Source organism: Haemaphysalis longicornis, unplaced genomic scaffold (assembly GCF_048455015.1).
Source record: "Haemaphysalis longicornis isolate Haplotype H1 unplaced genomic scaffold, Haemaphysalis longicornis Haplotype H1 scaffold_6, whole genome shotgun sequence".
Lineage (NCBI taxonomy): Eukaryota > Metazoa > Arthropoda > Arachnida > Ixodida > Ixodidae > Haemaphysalis > Haemaphysalis longicornis.
The window spans coordinates 48,918,380-48,933,645 of NW_027526407.1; the positions used below are offsets into that span (position 1 = coordinate 48,918,380).

General features: G+C 45.5%; 2 protein-coding genes across 3 annotated transcripts; one reads left to right on the forward strand and one right to left on the reverse strand.

Annotated features, from left to right (window-relative positions):
• Positions 1–605: 605 nt before the first annotated feature.
• Positions 606–4,383, forward strand: LOC144142601 (uncharacterized). Of its 2 annotated transcripts, none has more exons than XM_077674234.1 (2): positions 606–1,000; positions 1,552–4,383. In XM_077674234.1, exons 1-2 carry the CDS (start codon positions 868–870, stop codon positions 3,600–3,602), a joined length of 2,184 nt encoding a protein of 727 aa, XP_077530360.1. In that variant the 5' UTR covers positions 606–867; the 3' UTR covers positions 3,603–4,383. The 2 variants fall into 2 exon arrangements, with proteins under 2 accessions (XP_077530360.1, XP_077530361.1); XM_077674235.1 differs by lacking the exon at positions 606–1,000 and adding an exon at positions 1,018–1,334.
• Positions 4,384–5,190: 807 nt separating this feature from the next.
• Positions 5,191–13,732, reverse strand: LOC144143000 (uncharacterized). The gene is made up of 3 exons (XM_077674826.1): positions 13,714–13,732; positions 12,509–12,674; positions 5,191–6,695 (listed from the first exon to the last, which is right to left on the reverse strand). The coding sequence occupies exons 1-3, from the start codon at positions 13,730–13,732 to the stop codon at positions 6,209–6,211; spliced, it is 672 nt and encodes a 223-aa protein (XP_077530952.1). The 3' UTR covers positions 5,191–6,208.
• Between the last annotated feature and the right edge of the window lie 1,534 nt (positions 13,733–15,266).

Sequence of the window (15,266 nt, forward strand, 5' to 3'; positions counted from 1 at the left end):
AAAAGTTCGAATTGACCATTAAGAAGCTCTGAAATGCAGCAATACATAAAATAGGCAGCCGTGATCGACGGTCTAAGAATAAATTTTGACGCGTGGTCGCGCTTGTTCTTGAAACACACAGGCTTCTATTTGTTTTTAACAAACTATATGAACTTATAACAAGGTACCTTGGTAAAATAGGACTGTTAACGCAATCCCAAACGCATACACTGCGTTTTGGATCCCATCCGTTCAATGCAAGGGGACGCCTATTGCTGTCGTCTGCTCTCGAGATCCCGGATCCTGAGAGCAGAACTCCATGGAGCAGAAACTGTGCACAAAAACGTTCAAATTCATGTGGTATTTGAGATATTTGCAGAGTTAAAACGAGCGGAAGCGAATTCCTACTAAACTGAATCCATTTTTGCATGTTTTGCACTTATCGATGTTTCTTTATTATTATTTGCGGTGCCACACAAAACACTACAACTACTTTTCATAGACCTGTAATGAGCCCCGTTCAGACTTCGCAACCTGCAGCGTATGTAAAAAAGGTGCTCAAACGAATACGGCGTCCACATTCTTTTCTGTATCCGCATAGTACTTGCAAAAGTCAACAGGGATATGACATTCTCGTTTGGGGCCACCTATGGCGATGGTTCGGATCAAGGCTTGACGCCATGGTTAATACTATATCACGTTAAATTTCAAAAATACAAGCGTCAAAACGCTGTCTCATTATGATGCGGCGGCACTGGCCTTACGACCTAGCTTGAGACTGTCTCATCCGCAGTTTTTTTTTTTTAATCTCCGCATTGATTGGCCAGTCTCCCGAGCAAATACGAGTCGTCTAGTGCTAGCACCACCACAAAAAGAGAACGAAGGAGCATGCAGGCCCAACGCTCTTGTGCAAGCACCAGCGGCTCTCTTGGTTTTGTGGGTGGTAGCAACCAACCAACCTGCAGTGGAGCCACAAATGCAGCTGAAGCTATCCCTAAATCGCCTTCCAGATCAAGTGAGGGTGAGAGTATCCGACTTATCGTCTTCTTACGTGCTACGCTTCGTCAGTTATCCATTGCGAAGAACAGGAAAAGGACCCGCATGGATTACGTCTCTTCACGGCCATTAAACGGGGAGATTCTTCCAAATAGGGATCTAGGCCGCTTACTGAAGACATTACAATGCAGTAAAACATCGTTGATTCGAGGTTTCTTTCGCCCTGAAAATATTCACATTTGGCGGTTTCTGAACTGTGAAATAACGCTAGAAATTACCAAACCAAGTCAGCATATGTCACCACGTTACCTGGGAGGAGCAGTGCAGGGAGAGGTTGACAAAGCTCGATCCTCTTTCAAGTGAGACCTTTTTTCCTAGCGTGCTTGAATAAAAGAAAGCGCCCGAAGTTTTGAGTGGTTACAAGTAATAATTACTTGTAACCACTCAAAACTTATGGCGTTCAGCACTGCATTGCAGTGCTGAACGCAGTGAAAGTAGTGCATATTTTCACAGGTATGTGGATCTGGAAAACTAAATAACCTGTACAATGGTCCGCCTGGTGTATCTATCGTGCAGCTGGAGATTGTCTGGGTGGCCGATTCACCTGGAGACCCAAGGAGCTGTGGTCACACCCCCTGTGCATCAGTGCCATCGTTGCGGTCTGTGTCATCTGCATGATAACGTACATCATCAAGGCGAGGCGCAACTACACCAGAAATGCCCCATTCACCGACTGCAGCGACCTCCAGTGTCTCGAGGCACACAAGGATCTTGAGTCGCTGCTGAACTACACCGTCCAGCCGTGTGACGATCTCTACGCTCATGTCTGCAGCCGGTGGATTAGGGACAGCGAAAAGGTCGGTTTCCTCGAAGGAGCTCTCATAGAGCACATAAAACGACAGCATGAAGTGTTGGCCTCTCTGGCGCCATTACCTCTGGGCAAGAATCTCCAGGAAACTTTGGAGGTGGGCAAGACGCTATTCATGGAGTGCCTCAACTACATGGCAGACACTACGCTGGACCTCAAGCGTGACGTGAAATACTTCTTTAAGAAGCTGCATTTGTATCGTTTGTTAAACAAAGAAAATTCGCTTAAGATGATGGCTGCCGGTGCCAAGATCTCCTTCAAGTTCAACCTGAATGCACTTCTAAGACTTCGACCACAGAGGGATCAGCTGAGTGGGATGCTACACGCGTCGCCAGGGGTTCTTCTGCAGACTGCGTTCCCAATCGAAGCTGAACTTGAGCAGTACATCAGGGCAGTCGTTCGCGCTACCTCGCAAGTAAAGGGCTTTGTGCAGCTTGCCTCAAAGATTGTGGTGCTGGACAGTTACACCTCTAACATCTACAGCCGAAGCAGATTGCCATTTAAGAAAATCACGATGAAAGACCTCCCTTTTGAGCCTCCTGCTCTCGTCGCTGTGACCAACAGTTCGCTGGCGAAATTTGCGCGCATGTGCAACCTGAGTGACATGTATTTATTCGTCCGCAACTTTGTAATGTCGGTGACCGTGCTCAATTTTTTCGCAAACCAGTCACTTCAGGTTTCGTCCTGGTACACAGCCGTCCAAATCCTCACGAACCTCCTCGAATTTGACTATGTCAAACGATTCACAAGCGACACACACACAGCTGCGTTAAAAGCTTGCCACCGTTCCCTGTACGATGCTCTCTCACCTATTTGGTCTTTTGTAACGAGGCACATGATTAAGCACGACTTCGTGCACGGTGCAGCCGACCCTGTTGCCGAGCTATTCGAAGATGTAAAGAAGGCGCTCACGAGTGACATCATCAGCGATTTGTCAGGTCTTCGCAACGATTCGACATGGTCGCGCATGCAGGAAACACTCTACAGGATACAGATTGCATCCCACCGTCAGCTTGCCAATGAAGGTGATGAATTTACATTCCAATGCTTATCGCCACCACAGACCGGTCTCGGATTTCTAAAGGACCACGTGCAGGCGCGCGAGCACTTCCGCCAGCACGCCACGTTCAGCCCGCCCAGCTTAATCTTGGACGCCACCTCTACAGTGGATGTCGAGACGAGCACCATTTATCTTGAAGAGTACGGTAAACTCTTCATTCCTGCGGCACTGCAGACTCCTCCCGTCTTCTACCATGACAAGGATTTACACTCCCTAAACTTCGGCACTCTGGGTGCCATCATGGCTCGAGAACTAGCCAGAAGCATCTACCCCAGCAACAACAGTGAGCAGCAGCTATGGACCAGCGAAGCCACATTGCATTACATGCATCAAATGAGCTGCTACCTCGTTGCCCTGGAAGCATGGCATGGCCCTAGCCAGGGACCCACCAACAGCACAGCCACAGATTGGCTAGAACTGCTTGTGTGGCTCACCAGTGTGCGTGTTGCACATGCAGCACTCAAGCAACACTTCTCCATCGTCGCGAACGGGCAGCTGAGTTGGAGAGCTGTGCAGAGGCATTTTTTCTTGAGGTTCTGCCTGGTAGCGTGCGAGTCACAAAGTCAGACAGCTTTGAGCGCTCGTCACAAGTGCGTGTGGCCACTTTTTAACATGCCTGAGTTTGCGGATGCCTTCGAGTGCCCCAAATACTCTTACATGGCGTCACACCGCAGCTGTTGGAAAGACAGTGATAGCTGAGGCGGAATTTGAATGTCACAGACCAACATCACTTATTTGACGAAAACTGTCCTTGTGACTGAACGAGTGAAAATGTGCATTGAGCAATTTAGCAAATTAAAAGCAGATTAAATTATTGTTCATGTAAACTTATCCTCTGAAAGCTGTCGTTATTGTGACGGAACGAGTGAATGTGAATTAAGCAATTCAGCGAATTAAATGGTCTTCCATGTGAAATTAACCATCGAAAACTCTCGTTATTGTGATGAAATGAGAGAATGCATATTGAGCGATTTAGCGAATTGAACAGCTGTACATGTAAACGAAAGCTTTGCAAATTTGCACTGGCAGTTTGCCATGCTTGTAGTCTGAACAAAACATCATTGGCTGCATTCCAATAATTTTACATTGAAAACTGCATTACAACTTGCGAAGTGATAAAAGTGCATGATGGTTTGGTTGTGAGTTCAAAGATCTTGCAAACAAGAGAAAAGAAAAAATACATTCGTATGTCTTTCACAGCTTGTATGAGTGCATACACCACTGTAAGCCTGCATTAAGTATATACACACCATGCTGTGCAATGTATGCCAAGAAGAAAAAAGACCGTGCACTCTACACAAATAAGACCAAGTAAATGTATTTTTTATTCCAGCAATAATAAAAGTAATAATAGCAATAAAGCAATAAATAATAAAACTGCAAGCCACATTTTGAAACATTGCTGCCAACACACTATCCGTTGCACTTTTTTGAGAGCGAAGCCCTTTAGGACCTCGCAGTGTCCGTGCCGATGTCTAGAATTGTCAGTGCGCACTGTACGCCATCTATCGAGAACGGCGCACACTGTAGTACCATCCGCGTGCCATCTGGGGAGAGCGCCGGTAACTGCAGTAGCAAAGAGCGCAAATTTCAAAGGGTACAAAACCCTGAACTATCTAACGATAATTCGCGGAAAAAGACGCCGTGATTGATGCCGAGGGTGCGAAGTACTGGGACACGAGCTGTCTTTCGTGTGGCGCTTGTCATTTACAGTGCATTTACTGCACCTCAAAATCATTTAAAACTCCGGGTTCATCAGCACGCACAGACGAGGACATTCATCACACAGATAATACACAATTGCGTCCCAGTGCTTCGCACCCTTGCCATCATTCACGGCGTGATGTGCAATTTTTTTCATGTGTTGTGACGGTTGCCACGAAACTTGCAAAATATATATATGCTCAGAATGCTCGTAGTAGCTATTCGCATGCTCGGAGTGGCATGTTTAACCTAACCATAGGTGTTAATATGAACAGTGTACGAAAAGGATAGAACATGCCACAAGTGCAGTTAACCTAGAAGGGTGGTCTCTGCTCCGGGAAGTTGACGAACCCATTTTCTTATGTGTTTGGCTCACTAGTTTTCGCAACTATGTCGCTGCCACAACTTGTTGAATGAAGCTGTATAAACGCCGCTGTTTTCCAGAATAAAAGGTGGTTCTTATTGCTTCTGCAGGCTGGTTTGCTAGGCCATAACCGTCAGGTGATGCTAACACCATAGCAGCAGCAAATGCATGCAAGACGAGTTTGCTAATTTGTATTTTCAGGGAACTGCAAAACAAAAGTACATCTGGAAAAAGGTTTTATTTGACTGTGTACTCTACAACACAAATTACAGCAGGGTCAAGATTACACCACATAACTGAGAAAAAAATGTGCATACAAGGATCATATCGGCATTGTTCTATTTTTTTAACTACCATTGAAGATGCATGCACGAGACATTTTTGAAACCATTGGAACCACTGCTTTTGTCCCTGTAGCGCAGAACAAGGGAACCAGATTTTTTCTTTTCATTTTCAAGTTCCTTTATTGCATTTTACAATTGCGCTTCCGAAGGGCGCAACGGGCGCCATGTCCTCACTGTAACTATACAACAAATTTTAAAAAGAGGCTATAAATACGAAAACTTCGGTTAAAAAAAAAGGACTAAGTCCAATGAATCGGTCTGCCTCTCACAAGGATTCTAAAGTCATTGTGCAGAAAATGTCAATCAACAGCGACAACCTTGTGCTATCATTCACAACGTTACACGGTGCATAAAAAAAAACAAGCAGCAAAAACGAATAGAGAAGGATCACCACTGGCCTTTGTCGATTCCGCAGGCTGTTCTTTGACGCACTGTTTCACATCCCGAACGTGAACCAACTAGCCCACATTTCCACCTCCGCCATTCGATTTGTTTTTGAAGAACTAACCACAAACACAGATGCCAACGTCATTTTCCCAACACTGTGCATGGATTCAATTGATTGATTGATTGTAGGGTTTAACACGCCGACGCAACACAGGCGATGAGGCGCGCCGCGCCGTAGTGGAGGGCTCCGGATTGATTTTGACCACCTGGGGATCTTCCAACGTGCGCCAAAATCTCATACACATGGGCGTTCTTGCTTTTCGCCTCCATCACAAAAGCGGCCGCCGCGGCCGGGAATCGAACCCACGACCTCGTGCTCAGCAGCCACTGAGTCACCGCGGCTGATGCATGGATTCGAATCGGGTGTTGTATAAATATACAAGAGTGGCAACCAGACGAACAGGAAACGAGCATCCACTTCACACTTCTCTACTTCATTCAGTGCTTCACTGCGTGAACTCCGCTTCTTGGCGATGCTGTATACGCAAGTGCTGCGTAAGGTTCCACATGTCGGGGAACACGCATCCGCAGTACTGGCACGTCATTGGGCCTGGCCCACCGTGCACTGTTTTCTCATGCCTCTTGGCGTGGCTTGCATCCCTGAACCTTTGGCCGCACACGCGACACGCGTGTGGCCTCTCTCCCGAGTGGGACATGATGTGTCTCTTCAGTTCGTTCTTCTGTGGGAAAAGGCGGCTGCAGTAGGGGCACACATACGACTCCGTGTCACGAGCGTGGAGTTTGCGATGGCGTGCCATTACCGACGGGTCGCTGAAGGGCTGGCCGCACTCGGGGCACTGGTAGGGCTTTTCTTTCGTGTGCGTCCGCAGGTGGATGTCGAGGCTGCAGCGCTGGTTGAAGCGCTTCTGGCAAAACTCGCAGGCGAAGGGGCGCTCGCCTGTGTGAGTCCGCTCGTGCCTCGTGATGCACCACCTGCGTGTGTGTAGATGAAAAAAAGGGAAAGAAAACTGGCCGCACATCTGCTCCTTTCGTTGCAAATGTCGGCGAAAAGATGATAGTCGACTGGTGCCCCTGGCAAGTAAATGCCTCCCTTCTCTTTCCCACTCACCTCTCGTGCTGTTCCTCTCCCATCTCGTTCCTCCCAAGATAACATGCTGGAGGTTTGCTCAAGTCAATTTAAATTTGCCGCGTTCTACTGCTCTAATTCGGGTGCCTCAATGCCAGCACTGCCGTACGGCGGAGATGCGTGTGAATCGAGGCCCCCTACTACAACGTTCATAGAGCCACGTTGCCCTACCTCACGAGTGTTCCAAGCAGAACGCAGAACCTATCTAGTGGAACCTTTCGTTGCTGTTGCTGTTTGATTTTTTTAGATGCCGCCAGGTAGCGTGGGCAACAGCAGGCGACAGTTTTGTGCAGTTGATGTAGTATTTAATTTGCTATCGCAAAAACCAAGCATCCACGGATTTGTTTAATAAAGAAACACTGCAAATATCACTGATGTATGAATTTTCTGCCTTATAATTGCGTACTTTTTTGTTTTTGTTCAACAATGTTGACAAGTATGCACATTAACATCGGACTTAGATGTTTAGATTTGGCTGTGGGTATATAAGACTTGCACAGCTTCTGTTTCACTTTGGCCAGGTGGCTGAATCGAGTAACAGACACACAGACAGACCAAAATTTCTGCATTAGTAGCCAAAGAAGGACTATTGTCTTTAGAAGTATTAGGGGTACTTAAAAAAGTTGAACAACAACCGCACAAGCGTGTTACACAAGTTTCAACATCAGCTAAAGTTTGTACTGATTGACTGAAATCACCGGTGTGAGTACTATCGTGCCTGGTGATCCACCCCTTGTGCGTGCGTGCAGACAAATAAGTGTATGCAACACCTCAAAAGCTGGGGGACGACCACAAGTTACAAGTCTCAAAGCCAGTTAAAGCTACAATTGATTAACTGAAATTGCCAATTAACCCTGTTGATTTCAATGTAACTCATTCACTGAAATTATTTATTCGATTGGCTACTTTATGAAACCCGCCGCGGTGGCTCAGTGGCTAAGGCGTTGCGCTGATGAGCACGAGGTCGCGGGTTCGATTCCCGGCCGCGGCGGCCGCTTTTCTAATAGAGGCGAAAAGCAAAAACGCCCGTGTGTGCGAGATTTCGGCGCACGTTAAAGATTCCCAGGTGGTCAAAATTAATCCGGAGTCCTCCACTACGGCGCGCCTCATCGCCTGCGTTGCGTCGGCGCGTTAAACCCTACAATCAATCAAAGCTACTTTATGAAGCCTTCGCCAACCTGCTCTTGTGAACATGCAATATGTCAGAGATAGCGTGATGTTTACCGATTTAAATTATTGGTTTATTAAAATTAGTGTTGCTACTGACTGTAATTGAATGATATCATTTCATTAACTATTTTGTTTAGTCTTAGGAAACTTCTGTTGGGATGTATGTAAACTGAATGCACACTGCTGATGTGCCTGTGCACTACTAAACACTCCTTAGTTGCAGTTAAGTGCATACAGTAAGCTAAGCAATTTACATAATGAGGCAACAAGTGCATTGTACAAAGATATTGGTCTAGCTGATGACGCTCAGACAGGGGAGGAGTTTTAAGTGCAGAGCACTTTATGGGCTTGCCTTTTCGTTGTAGCTCGCTAACGGTCGATGTCAAGCGACTGCTAGAATCAGGCGACGCAGCGAGATAACGGACCCAAGTAGAGCCTGGTGTACCGTCGTCAGGGAGTCACGCTGAGGCTTCGAAAACCCCGCAGTTTAAATAGCCATAACCGTTCCAACCTTGTGAACCGCTGGCGCTTGTCATACATCTCCCCGTTGTTTAGTGCAAAGAAAACTGCAGGTACATCTCAAGCAAAATCTGTGTATATAACCGGCAGCCCCCGCGTTCATTTAGTTAGGAACGCTCGTTGGTTTGGTTTCTACGATAGCGAAAAAAAGCGGCCGCACAAGAAAAAAATGGTGCGTTCGAAATGACGCAGAAAGGCTCCAGCCGTGCAAAAAAAAAAAATGGTGCGTTCGAAATGACGCAGAAAGGCTCCAGCCACGCAAGAAAAAAATTATGCGTTTGAAATGATGCAAAACAGTTCTAGCATACGAAATTAAAAGCAAGCCGAAAAAGAACAGAACTCCCGCTGGCGCAGTTTCAAGCAAGGGGTGCGCGAGCACTGCGAAGGCGGGAAATTTGAGTTGCATATTCATCAAGAGAGGAGTGAGACAGGGCGGCGAAGAGTGTGATGGGTGGTAGCAGAGAGCCGATAACGGCGCCACCACCCATTATGGCGTATCACTGCTCTGCACTTCCGACAGCTTTCACATCGAGTGGAACGACGTTTTTGCAAGCGCATATACAGTTGAACCTCGTTATAAGAGACACTGATGTAAGGGACAAATGGGTATAAGAGACACTATTCACCCACATGGTTGGCTGCCCTATCTCTCCCATTTAATCGACCTCTTTTATAACAGACATCGGATGTAGAAGATTGGTTATAAGGGACAAGACATCCTTGAAGTTTAATCAATAATCTCGCTTGTAACAGACATTTTAACTCCAGACGCAGTGCCACCAGTCACTAATTGCAGTTGCTTCCATCCTGGAAGCACAGGTGGACGACGGACACCTGCAGTCGCTATTTATTATAACTTCAGCAAACACAAAGTGGTTCAGTCAACTATGAAATGACAATGAGAAGCCCTGCCAATGAAAATGCAACTTACAGAAGTGGTTGAAGCTTACTGCCGTCCATTGAATGGAGCGCGATCGCACATGCGGGCTCTCCCACTCGCGTAGCTCCCAATCAAGAAGCACTGCAGATGTTGAGTCCTGCAAGCGTAATGAATAGCCTGAGCACACAGCGGAAGAAGCTGTGCGCTCTGGCTATTGATCAGGCTTGTGAACTCAACATCTACGATTCATCTTCCACAAACAAGGAAAGGAAAAAAAGCTTGTAGAATTGGTTCTAAAAAACAGCGTAAATACAGTCATGAAGCAAACAAAGTTTCATAAATGCTTGGGCCAAACATTAATTACAATGAATCTTTTTCAACATGCTGTAGCGTTCTTTTGAGCTTATTTTAGTCATACGGTGCCCACATTGAACTATGGGTTGATTAATTGGTAAAAACATGGCACCCTGCTTATAAGAGACATCTTATATAAGAGACAGAAACTGCTGCCCGGTACGTGTCTCTTATAAAGGGGTTCAACTGTACTTTTCCTTTGTCTCTCCTACAGCACTCTGACAAGGCATGCCAATCGTTCAATACTCCCAAGACATTAATACATTTTTGGAGACCTGTGCACACACTGGTACACACTTAACTAGGCCATATCTTTACTTTATGCATATATTACGTTCAAGACTGCTACGTTTGTATGAAACGTGTGGTGGTGATGCATATATCAACGCCACACATTACATAAAAATGCAGCAACATTGAACTACCACACCCTAACCGTGACAGAAAATGCCTACACTTATTGCTATTGCATTTTATCTACAGAGTGTTCACCTTCCCTGTTTTCCAGCCGCCATTCTGTGCTAGCCTTATTGAATCGTTTCTCATAAGTGTCGTTGTCTCATCCCTGAATTGAGTGTTTCCTTTAGCTGCTTGTTTAATTCCGTAAAATTCACTGGTGTGAGTGCTCAACACGACAACGTAGCTTACAAAACAAAGCTTGTTGCTGAGCTAGTTGGTACATAATTAAAAAAAGAAGAAAATGTTGTGCAAACTAGATGTGGACGAAGAAGACAAGAAACAACACCTGTATCTGTCGTTTCTTGTCTCCTTCGTCCTTGTCTAGTTTGCGCCACACTTTTTTTTTCTTTCTTTAAGTACAGTGGAACCCCGCTGATACGTCGCCCGGACGTACGACGACCCGCTTCTTACGACGGATCACCGCGGTCCCGGCAAACTCCCCATAGAAACATTGCATTAATAAAAACCCCCGATGATATGACGCTAGGGTGCAAACGGTCCACTTCCTACGACGGACCCTGGCGTGGATAAACCGGCGCTTTTCCCATATTTCACACCGTTTCGCCGCCTCGTCCTGACCTTCTTTATTCTTAACCCCAGTTTGACGGTGCTGATGTGCAAAGGTCTGCAGGCAAATCACCACTTACTGAACCGATGCAAGCAAGCAGGAGGGTACTTGTGAACGGGAGTTAACCTGCGACGGCCCCACGCAGCAGCAGTACGCCAACGCGCCAACCCCGAGAAGTCGTTCAGGTGGCAGGTGGAGCGAGAATTCAAAGCTCCCGTTGAGCCTCCGATGAACGCGGAAACACATACGACGCAGCCCCATGGTGATGACCCCGCCCGCTCAATCCAAGTTTCTTCCTTTCACGACGCTCTTTCTCCCTAATATCTCTGCTCTCTGCTAATCAAAAGCCGCGTTGTCACTCCGCTCTTTTCGTTGCTAGAGCGCCTCAATTCACGCGCGTCCGCCGTAAGGGTGGAGCAAAATTCAGGAGGCGATGGGGGGAGACACGTAACCCTTGGCATCGCCATTTTGGGTCCCTCGCTGGCCGCCGCAGCAAGTCACCGTAGCGAGACCGCGTTATAATTTTCGCCACAACACGGTTTACTCACGAAGGTTGAATTATCTTATCTATTTCGCGTTGCTGGGTCTTGTGGGAAACGAAAGCAGCGATGTGTTGAGCACTATGACCCAACAGCGATGGCACGGGACCGTCCAAAGGATGTCTCCATGTATGGCAATACTGTTTTTTGTTCATCTTTGCCATGTACTGTCGTTCATTTCACTTGGCCTTGGCAGTTTCCCACTCGCCTTTTACTCTCTCAATTTGCTCGACCACGTCAGCCTTATATCGCGCAGCGCGCGGCGCTAGGCTGGCGGGCTAGCTGGACGCCATATAGTGGAGGGGGGCACAAAAAAGGCGTTGCTTTTTTTTAACTTGGGATTTCAGCTAAAAGTTTGCAAATAATGCGAGAACATGTTCAATATAGTAGTGTAAATAAGTTCTTAGCCCATCTATCGCCTGTGACGGTCAAATAGGCGGGCATTTACCTGCACCCTGGTCGCGCAACACCCCGGTCATACAACGCTTTCTCGCGGTCCCTTGAAAGTCGTATTATCGGGGTTCCATTGCAGCTTGCAATGTGCAAGATGAGATGAAGGCAGGAAAGGCACACACGGTGGCCAATTCAAAAGCTTTCCCTTCCTTCCTGTCACTTAATCCAGTTTGCGATTTACAGTAAACTTATTGCCTTGCCTTTAACCAAATCAAGCTTAGTCCAACTCATATGCTTGTTTTTGTTCTCCTTTACTGTGTGCCAGCAGTTTTTATAAATTTTCATGCTTCCATTGTTTTTTATTAAAAATATTACTCTTGTTTCGGTCTTTTAGAAAATGCAGTTGTTTCTAAAAGCTAGAAAAAATACAAAAACTAACCTCTGCAAACTCTAAAATGAAACTAACATTGTGGCTGGTTTCTCTTTTGCCGTTGTGCATGATTTTAGAGCCTATGTGAAGTGAAGCGGTCACTGCATTTCAGCTGACATGGTGTTACATGAAAATTCAAAGGCAAGGCATGGGCACAGACATTCTCTAAAAAAAAGTCAGCAGCAACTTGTAACAGAGCATAATTGGGCTTATATAAACGAAGATAGGTATTTTTTGCATAGTTAGAGACAACTCTAGGGACAAAACCAAATTTAGGGACAAATCTAGGGACAAACCAATCTGGGGACAACTCGGCCCCCGAAGTGAAACACACAGGGCTGGCTTACCTTTCATTGCTAGAGTAGGAGCAATAGGAGCATCCATACTTTCCCCGCGGCCTCTTGGCGTGTTTCCTTGCCCAGTGCCGGTCTAGGAGCCCTTGCGACGAGAAGCAGACTCCACAGGTTTTGCAGGGGAATGCATCTTGCAGCGCATCGTCGTCAACCGCAGATCCTTCAAGTCAGTTGAAAAAAAAAAACAAAAAAAAAACAGCAAAAACATTTAAAAAACTGTTGACGCCCAGCAAAATTTTTCTTACTGAGCTCCTTGCACTTAATTTCACTCACTGTATATTTTTTGTTCCTTGGTGATTTAGTTAGGCCTAATTTTTTTTATCAATACTGTGCATTTTTTGTTGCTTTGGTGGTAAGTTAAGCCTAATTTTTTCCATCTACACTTCCTTAGCGAATATGCCTTCTTGCACTGCTCTATCAACCATTATTACCTGATACTCAGTCACATTTGACATTTGAATATAAGTTATTGCAACAAATTAAACATCTGATTAACCATTCATTTGGACACCAAATAAAACATGCACATCTTGTTTTGCCGTACTTGGTGTAGGACTCAACAGAAAAAATATTGAAGCATACCTAATTGTAGAGCGACATGAACTATGAGGTTGCTGCCACAGTAGGAGTGCTCGATAGCGTCTTTAGAAATACTACAGTCCCATCTCTCCGAGCAATGAACCCATTCTACAATAAATTTCCGTTACAAGTGTTTTTCTTTGTAAGGCACTTGCAAACTGATGATACAAAGTTCTTCATTCTTAACTAGTTTCCTTGAGACAAGTTTTTGAGTGAGAAAAAAAACTTGTGACTACTCGGTATAAGCAACATGATTCTAGTCTTCAAGACAGACAGACATACAAGTGGGATCTCCCCATGTAGGCGGGCATATAACACTGGTTCGTTAAAAAAACCGAGAACGTTCACCCACATGTTGCAGTATGAAGCACACAGTCCAGGACAAGAACAAAAATGAGCGGTGCGGTGCTTTGTAAGAGGAAATATTGGAAATTATACTAAAGGGCATAGCATAAACACACACAGTAAACAATACAATAAAAATTACAATTGCACCCTCCCTTTGGCAATTGCACTTTTCCTGAAAAGCTCCACAGGTAAGTTGCACATATTTGTACTGCAAGTGTGAAAAGACGGCACTGGTAAATCTCATCGCCAATATGTGTAGCAGTGGAAGCCACCGAAGGCCATAGAAGGCATTTTGACAAGTTATGGGCCTACAGGTAGTAAAGAAGGTCTGTCCCAGAACTGTTGGGCCCGACAAACTCAGGAAAATTATATAGTGGTGTACATAAGTTTTTGCCATGTTTTATATCAACTGCTGTAACAATTTAAGATGGCAAACTGAGATTGAAATAGAGAAAAAGCCCTCCGATTCGGTCTGGAAGCTGTCGTCCAATTCTTCACTTAAAAATCACACAAAAAATTCTGTATGTAAGCTTCCCCATTCTACAAGTGATTTCAGGGGGAAAAAAACTCGATTTATACATGGTAAAATTCAGCTGTCTTGAGTAAGGCAGTGATTTCAAATGATTTTGCACTCTAAATAGCACAAACCTCACAACTGGTGAACAGAACCTTTTCCATGTCTATAAAACATATTACAAAAGACCATAAAAAGACAGCCACACATGCACACAGATGAAGGCAAGATAAGCTATGCAGGGAAACTACATCATTAAACACTTCAGAATGCACAACACTGTTTCCAATTTATTTAAAACTGGAAGATGCCACGCCACTATTTTAAAAGCGGAGCTGTTTAAACTTGAGCCTGGTCTGGTGCCGTTAGCAAAAATTTTTCAAGAAAAAAAACCGCTGCCTGTAAAGGGTGCACCACCGCAGATAGGGTATCATAGCAGTGAAGCTGACTTTTGCACCTGCTTTGCTTTTTGAGGCTAGAGCAGGTTGCTTGAGCACTAAGAGCTTTGTGGGGAAGTATTCACAAAATGATGGGGTATGCGTGGTCTGCGGAAAAGAAACAGAAACTATGCGGCACATAGTGTTTGAATGCGTGGGTATCCATCCAAATCTACATGAGGGCAATATTCGGCTTCCAGAAGCCCAAGGATCTAAGGGTAGCACAGAGGAAGTTAACTTCAAGGCTGTCGAGGCGACGAAAAGAAGATTAGAATGCTGGTGGATGAAAAGCAGATGGGGGAATATTGCCCAGGACAGTTACCACCTGTAACAGGAAAAAAAAAGCATTTTGTGCCTAATAAGTTTTTTGTGCCTGCCCTAAGCAGCGCTAGTATTAAACCAAGAGTATAAAACATAGGTGTACTAGTCCTTTTTGGTAAGATGACATGTCATTACCCCGCTACAAAGAAGAAACCAATTGCAATCATCATCAATCATCATCATCGACTGTGAGCACAAGGGGCATATGCGTATGTGCACCCCTTACTATACCATTTTAAAGATCATGTTCTCTCTTCGGCAAATATAATGCAAAAAAAAAACAGTGCAGCTTGCACTAGTGGTACAAGGCTGGAGAAGCAGCGGAACTGGTGGTCGACCTAGCTTCCTCCCCCCCCAGGAACCTGCTGTCAGTGTGGGGGACCGAACGGAATGGCCTTGTAAAATGCGGCTAAACTTGGCCTCACCCCTCAACACTTGGCCTAGCCTACCCAGCAAGAACATTGCAAAACCTAACAAAACTTAGGAAAATTTAGCAAAAACAGAAGCTAGGTTGACCACCAGCTTCGCTGTTTTTCCACCCATGCACCACCAG

Coding starts and splice junctions, on each gene's coding strand:
- LOC144142601 (XM_077674234.1), top strand. CDS start 868: ATGCAGGCCCAACGCTCTTGTGCAAGCACCAGCGGCTCTCTTGGTTTT. Junction 1,001..1,551: donor GCCTTCCAGATCAAGTGAGG/GTGAGAGTATCC, acceptor TCTATCGTGCAG/CTGGAGATTGTCTGGGTGGC.
- LOC144143000 (XM_077674826.1), bottom strand. Junction 6,696..12,508: donor TCCTACTCTAGCAATGAAAG/GTAAGCCAGCCC, acceptor ACACACACGCAG/GTGGTGCATCACGAGGCACG.